At 41.6% G+C, this 7889-nt stretch overlaps 1 protein-coding gene across 1 annotated transcript in view; it reads left to right on the top strand.

Annotated features, from left to right (window-relative positions):
• The first annotated feature begins 1674 nt into the window (after positions 1-1674).
• Positions 1675-7889, top strand: part of nrn1la (neuritin 1-like a) — a 115267-nt gene continuing 109052 nt past the window's right edge. Inside the window, exon 1 of the mRNA XM_032524178.1 lies at positions 1675-1923. Within this exon, the coding sequence (XP_032380069.1) occupies positions 1866-1923 (58 nt within the window). The 5' untranslated portion in view covers positions 1675-1865. The remainder of the gene's footprint in view (positions 1924-7889) is intronic.

Below are 7889 nucleotides of genomic sequence, written 5' to 3'. Positions count from 1 at the left end.
TTGGCCCTTATAAAAAAAAAAAAAAGAAACCTCTGCCTTTCTATGAGGTCATAAAGCAGATATGTTTTATTCTTCTTTCCTCCATTAATCCTCTCTGCAACCATCTAATAATGTCATAATTAATAATATATCAATCACAATGGTATTTTAACTGAAGAAAAAGACTGATACTATAAGTGGGCTTATACGTGAAGAATTAAATTGTTTTGTAATTAAAGTACAAAACAGAAAAGGGGAGTAGGACCAGAATTTTTTAATACTCCTTTTGAACATGGAAATCTGTTTTTGAATTATTTAGGCTACAATAATTTTTGAAAGATACGTTTGCTGAGGATTTTGTTTTTCTCGGTTACTCTAGTACAGTACCTAATTACAAATTTGGGGTACTTGTACTTTACTTAAGTCTTTTCTTTTCATGCCTCTTCAGAAAGACATATTACACTTTTTACTCCACTACATCTAGTAGTTACTTTACAAATTAAGATTTTTGCAAACAAAACACATGTAGTTTGTAAAATACGAGGTTTTACTACAAATGAAACTACCCAACAATATCCAGGTCTATGAATAGAGCTGAAATCATTAGCCAATTTAACACTTTGTTGATTGACAGAGATTATTTGACCGTTTCCACTTTCCGAGTTTTTCTGCGTTGAGTGCTTTTACTATTAATACTTTAAGTACATTTTCCTATTGATACATACACACTTTTACCCAAGTAACATTTTCAATGCAGTACTCTTACTTGGAGCAGAGTATTTTTAGACAGGGTGGTATCGGTACCTTTACTTAAGTATCTGAATACTTCTTCCATCACTGCTCATCAGGGACTCTGAGCTGCTGTAGACCTCTCCTCCTCTTCTCTACCTCATCTCCTCTCCTTCCTCTTTATCCTCTCCTCCCCTTTTCTACCTCATCTCTTCTCCTTTCCTCTTTATCCTCTCCTCCTCTTCTCTACCTCATCTCCTCTCCTCTCTTACCCTCCTCCTCTACCTCATCTCCTCTCCTTCCTCTATCTTCTCCTCCTCTTCTCTACCTCATCTCCTCTCCTTCCTCTTTATCCTCTCCTCCTCTACCTCATCTCCTCTCCTTCCTCTTTATCCTCTCCTCCCCTTTTCTACCTCATCTCTTCTCCTTTCCTCTTTATCCTCTCCTCCTCTTCTCTACCTCATCTCCTCTCCTTCCTCTTTATCTTCTCCTCCTCTTCTCTACCTCATCTCCTCTCCTTCCTCTTTATCCTCTCCTCCCCTTTTCTACCTCATCTCTTCTCCTTTCCTCTTTATCCTCTCCTCCTCTTCTCTACCTCATCTCTTCTCCTTCCCCTTTATCATCTACTCCTCTTCTCTACCTCATCTCCTCTCCTTCCTCTTTATCTTCTCCACCTCTTCTCTACCTCATCTCTTCTCCTTCCCCTTTATCCTCTACTCCTCTTCTCTGCCTCATCTCCTTTCCTTCCCCTTTATCCTCTCCTTCCTCCTCCTCCTTTTCTCTCCTCCTCCTCCTTTTCCTCTCCCTCTCCTCCTCCTCCCAGTCCTCCTCCTCTCCTCTCCTCTCCTCTCCCTCCTTCCTCCTCTCCTCTCCTCTCCTCTCCTCCTCCTCTCCTCTCCTCTCCTCTCCACGCTCCTCTCGTCCTATAGGCGCGGACGCGCCCTCCCCTCCAGCGGAGCGGATGAGCGCGCTGTGGACGCCCCCCCCCCACCGACTGTAGAAGGCTGCAGAGCTGCACCGCGGACGGGAGGGAGACACTTTGACCAGCACCGAGCAGCGGGACAGCGTGTCTTGCCTTTTTCTTTTGGAAGAACTACTTCGGGATTTCGGCGCACGCCTGAAACCTGTGAGCGCGGAGGACGCCTTGTCGGCTCAGCATGACATCTCTGATGAACTCCGCGTGCCTCTTCTTCTTGCCTGTTGCTCTGCTACTAAGTAAGTAATCTATACTCAACATATTAGAGCGATTCTCTTCAAACTTGTATTCCTGAACATTGCGCGTCAGTAGGCTTAGCGGGCATGTTTGGAGTAGTTGTGGCTGCGAGTCATTGTGAGGAAGATGCAGATCTGGACTTTGACCTGATTATTAAGCCTGTTCACTGCAGATAGTCTTCTGTTAAAGACTGCGTCCCCCGTCTCCCCTCCGTCCCCCGCTCTTCTAGACTTGACTCTGCTCTGCAAGTTCGAGGGTCCCGTAGCTGTCCCCGCTAGTCTGCAGCATCGCTGCTGCAGGAGCGGTCCGATCAGGGACACATCACCAAGAAGACTGCCTAAAGGTTATGGACATACAGCAGGCTCGTTCCTGCGTGAGAGTGGAATATATATCCTAAAATGTTATTTACTCATATTTCCCCAGATTATTTAATACCTTTGCTCAATGAGAACTTGTACAGGTATAACAGTGCAGCAGTAGATCCATCCATGTTAAATAGGCAGACAATGGGACACCGATAGTAGAGGGTCCTCGTGTGATTCCCACCTATTACCTTACAACTTAACCATGCAATGAACGGGCTATTAAAGCAAAATGGGTTAAATTATAAGGGGCATAACAGCAATGTTGAACTGCACTTCCTTAAAGTTGTGGACTTACAAAAGACGGATAAAAAAACAAAACATTGGTCAAAATCAGATCCAAAAACCCTGGACCGTACACCTTCCCATAATGCAACTTGATAGCACCTTTCATTACTGTCCTTGTCTGAGAGTTCCCACAGTTTGTAACAAATCATTTCTGTTAAAAATCTGCAGAGAAGCCACAGAAGACGTTACACGACTGTTTTCTCCGACTACGTTGTAGGGGAGACCAGGGACAATTGTAACACTTTTTGCCATTTTTACCAATACCTCAACAACCATTTACACTGGAATAGCCAATTTGTTATATTGTAAACTTCAATCTGTCAACTGCTGTAAGCATTTATGGAGTGGTTTTATGAAATATGTACAGGTTGCAAAATGGATTTCAATGCTGTCTCTCCACTATCACAACCGTCCCTGTAGTAACACATGTCTAAGATATACATTATGAATCAGTCACATACTCAACATGGAAAATATCATGACGAGTCAGCTGAACTTGGTGTGTAAAATTGGTGGAGTGGGTGTTTAACGAAAAATACTGAATTGGGGTTCTGAAACTCCAACTTTAAACTACAGTATAAAGTAATACAGTTAAAAAAAATCAACATCATCGTTGTTATCTTTGATCATCATGCTACCACGGATGTCAAAGCAGTGCGGATGGGGGGGGGGTGATGGAATGAGGATCCCATGGGAGTGTGGTCACACCGTGGGGGGGGGGGGGGGGAGAAAAAGTCCCACCGATGGAGATAAATGATGAATGAATCCCATCTGTGCCCCTCGTATTGCTAAGCAGAGTCTCTGGAGGCTCCGTTCAGCGCCACCTGACCGGGAAACGCTCCCCTGCTGCTGCTGTCCTCTCATTCACTCACTCTGCCCCGACGTACCGGAGGCTCCTTATGTCTTAATACGGGCTGATAGTTACAGACCAATATCTTTGTTTGTCTCTTGTTCCTATAAATATCTTTATTTATATCAAAGATATAAATATCTTTTTTCCTATATCTATCTATGTGTGTGTGTTGATGTGTCCATGAGCTTCCTGTTACCTTTGACCTTCCAATACACTGAAACAAACTATCACGACATAAATTGGCTAAGATTAATAATAGCCTATGATTAGAACTAGTATTAATAGCTGCCTTTGATCACGATGGATCTTTACAACGGAGTGCTCCTATTCCTGTCGTACAGGAGTGTGTCAGTGTAAAACATCCAATGTCTCAGCCCCGGGGGAGACATTTCACAATATTTATAAAACATTGTGCAGATGTTACGAAAAAAAAAAAAATCATTTTGGAATACGTTTCTCAAAGGGAAAAAAGGAGGGATCAAAAGCAGAAGAGTGAGTACAAATGCACAAATACAGGCACATTGATTTGAACATGTTTCAGGTTGGGTGCTCTATCTCAGCAGCATCAAGAGGGTTGTTCCTGGGTGTCTCTGGAAATAAAGAAAAACAAGGAAATGATATACTAATTACTTCATTACCCAAAATCTGTAATACCAAATAAAAATGTCATGTCACAGCAAGAAAAGCTCCGGTGTAAATGATAAAGCCTCTGGAAAAACGGCCACATAAGTAGTTTGTTTAAGCAGCAATAACGACCTATATCTACGTTTATAGTGACAGCGCCCTCTAGCGGCTTTAGTAGTTATGATGGGAGCAAAGCAGGAAGTAAAGCCGGACCCTCCTTCCCAGCGCTGTGGAAGAGGGTCTGGCTAGTCCACACTGGGGATGCAATGATTATAGATTTTGTTGGTACGATTATAGATTGAAAAATAATCACGGTTTCGGTTAATGTGGTATTTATTGCTGCCTTTTGAAACAGAAATAACACAGTTTAAACAGTTTTGAATGTTTTGAAAACGATTATATGATCAATCATCAAATTTTTATTTAAATTCATCTGAAAAGATTAGAGATTAGAGGTGAATCAGTCACACCCATAGACTGTTAATATTTACAGTCTATGGTAACACCACAAAGGCCAAGTTGGCAACAACAGTGATATCCTTCTTAGGAAGAAGTTGGCCGAAAAAAAAAAAAAGAAAGAAAAAAAGGAAGGTTCCCCACTCTAAAGCCATCAGTGTTAAAGGACATTATTAGGACGTTGGTGGTCAAGCCCTCAAGCGCACAAGTCTCCCATCATTGTGAGTTACAGGTATACGTTTTTGATAGAAAACAAGTAATGTGGTGGTCTATTATAAAGTTTTGCAAAAGGCAGTGCAGCCTTGCTACCTGGTGTCACAGGGAGGTGGCAATGGAGAGATCTCTTTGTATGAAGAGGGAGTAACGTTAAAAGAGAATTCCGGTCAATTTCAACATGTAGCTTTGTTTTTGTTTTTTAAATGTGTAGTGCTGTCAGTAGTTAGACCAATGAAACCAATCGGTGCTGCCTACACCGAGTTATCCTCCTGCTAGAGTTAGCGCCTAAAGGCTCAAACAGGGTATTTTTTAAACGTGTTTTTAGCCTCTAAACATGCTCAAAATGTCATTACCAGTGCCTAGCCATGAGCACTGATTCCTTCTGAGTGAACATAGTGAATCTGACTGCAGTAGACGTGACAGAAAGGCATACAAGTTGTGATAAGACTTTACCAGAAAACAGGAAATAAACAGACGTATGTGCACTGGCTGAATAAACACAACTTTTATGCCTTTTATGTCAGACTCACTGTGTTCACTTGGAAGGAATCACCGCACTGCACGTATGCACAAATATTTTGTCGAGTTGTTTTGGTTACTTAAAATATCCCATGTGTTTCAAACCCAGAGAAATCTGTAATTTCATTTTATTTTTTTTATTTTTTTTACAATTTTAGAAACCTCATAAGGTCAGCAATCCACTGATCATGGCGTGGCGGAGTTTCTTTTTTCCAAGTCACAAGTATTAAACGTCGCGCGAGTAAAGAGGCAAAAGCAACAGCATTTGAATAGCGTTTAACAATAGAAATGCCTGGAGGTATCACCCCAAAGAGTGCAATCAAAGCCGAGGGAGAAGGTTTGATTTTATATGCCTCAGAAAGTGTCTTAAATATAGCCGTCCAATAGTTGTTCAGAGTAGGGCATGTCCAAAAAGTATGAATAAGTGAGCCAATTTCTACTTTGCAGTGATTACACATTGGATCACTATCTGGATAAAACTTACCTAATTCTTCTTTGGAAATATGTAAACGGTGAAGAACCTTGAATTGTAGAAGCCCATGCCTGGCACAGATAGAGGACGAGTGTACCCTATGCAACACACAGTCCCAAAGATCAGTAATTTTAATTTTCATTCGCGCAATATTCCCTTTGCGCATGCGTCAGTATTGTTGGTTTAGACTGCCAGAAGTTGTTATAAAGTTACTTTTCTGAGCTTCTTTTTTTTTTTTTTTATGTGAAACTGCTTCATTCAATGTTTCAGTTTTCATCACTGGGTCTATTTGCTTTGGAGAGGAGGATATTTCTGCAGGTAATTCAGCTTCTGGTAAAAACCTCCTAAAGTCTGGATCTTAAAGGTCCCATGGCATGAAAATGTCACTTTATGAGTTTTTTTCAACATTAATAGGCATTCCCCCAGTCTGCCTATGGTCCCCCAGTGACTAGAAATTGTGATAGGTGTAAACCCAGCCCTGGGTATCCTGCTCTGCCTTTGAGAATATCAAAGCTCAGATGGGCCGATCTGGAATCTTGCCCCTTATGAGGTCATAAGGAGCATGGTTACCTCCCCTTTCTCTGCCCTGCCCGCCCAGAGAATTTGCCCATCCATGAGATAAAGAGAGACATCATGGCTTTCAAACAAGCAAAGTGGCAGTTAGTCAAGGCCACACCCCCAGCCTCCACCCTGCCCCCCCCCCCTCTCTCCTCCTCAAAAGCTACAGACTCAGAAAGGGCACATACTAAGGAAAGCTCATTGTGGACCAGCTTTAGTGGCTTGAATCTGCACGAGGCAGATTGGGAGAGACTGAGATACAGTATTAGGGGACACTAAGGTCTATATAAAAGAGACTTCAGATACAGTATTAGGGACACTAAGGTCTCAAAAGAGACTTCAGATACGTATTAGGGGACCACTAAGGTCTATATAAAACGACTTCAGATCAGTATTAGGGCACCACTAGGTCTATATAAACAGAATTCAGATACAGTATTAGGGGACCACTAAGGTCGTATAAACAGAATCAGATACAGTATTGGGGACCCTAAGGTATATAAAACAGAATTCAGATACAGTATTAGGGGACCACTAAGGTCTATAAAAAAGAGACTTCAGATACAGTATTAGGGGACCACTAAGGTCTGTATAAAACAGAATTCAGATACCGTTAGGGGACCACTAAGGTCTAAATAAAAAACAGAATTCAGATACAGTATTAGGGGACCACTAAGGTCTATATAAAAGAGAATTCAGATACAGTATTAGGGGACCACTAAGGTCTATATAAAAACAGAATTCAGATACAGTATTAGGGCCCACTAAGGTCTATAAAACAGAATTCAGATACAGTATTAGGGGACCACTAAGGTCTTATAAAACAGAATTCAGTACGATAGGGCCACTAAGGTCTATAAAAACAGAATTCAGATACAGTATTATGGGGACCACTAAGGTCTATAAAAAGAGACTCAGATACAGTATTAGGGGAACACTAAGGTATATAAAAGAATTCAGTACATATTAGGGGACCACTAAGGTCTATATAAAAGAGACTTCAGATACAATATTAGGGGACCACTAAGGTCTGTATAAAAGCATCCAAAAAGCACCATGTCATGGGACCTTTAAGTTTTCACAGAAACAAGCTGAGTGAACGTTGGTAATTCAGCTTAAAGACCCTCCGCTGACGAGCCGGACCGCATCGGTAAAACATGGAACCGCGTTATTCTTCTTGTTTTGTTTTGGAAAGACCTCCGCGGATGATTCAGCCAGTAAAAACCTCCAGTAGATGAACATTGAAGGAATCATTACCGGAAAGTGACTGCAATAACGGCAGTCTCACTGTCTTTTGTTACTGGTTTGGTTGAGACCTCTAACAACAGAAAATGACATATCGTAGGCTACATTTACGTCTAAATAAATCATAAAGTTCAATCAGCTCGTGACAAAACGCTATGTACACGACTAGACCGCTATGCTAGCACCTCTGTAAGGTTGTTCACTAGATAAATACTGATGCGAACATGCTAACATGTTGACAGTGACAATGCTAACCATACCAATGTCTACCACGGATGTGTAAAAACAACCGTTAGCTGCTCGCCACCCTCGCACTAAGTGCTCGCTCTTGGGGGAATTACAAGAATTGTTGGGTCTTTGTAAATTATAGAGTGT

Source organism: Etheostoma spectabile, chromosome 8 (genome assembly GCF_008692095.1).
Source record: "Etheostoma spectabile isolate EspeVRDwgs_2016 chromosome 8, UIUC_Espe_1.0, whole genome shotgun sequence".
Classification (NCBI taxonomy): Eukaryota; Metazoa; Chordata; class Actinopteri; order Perciformes; family Percidae; genus Etheostoma; species Etheostoma spectabile.
Note: the sequence above shows the minus strand (reverse complement) of the source record. Positions and strands in the feature narration are given on the sequence as shown.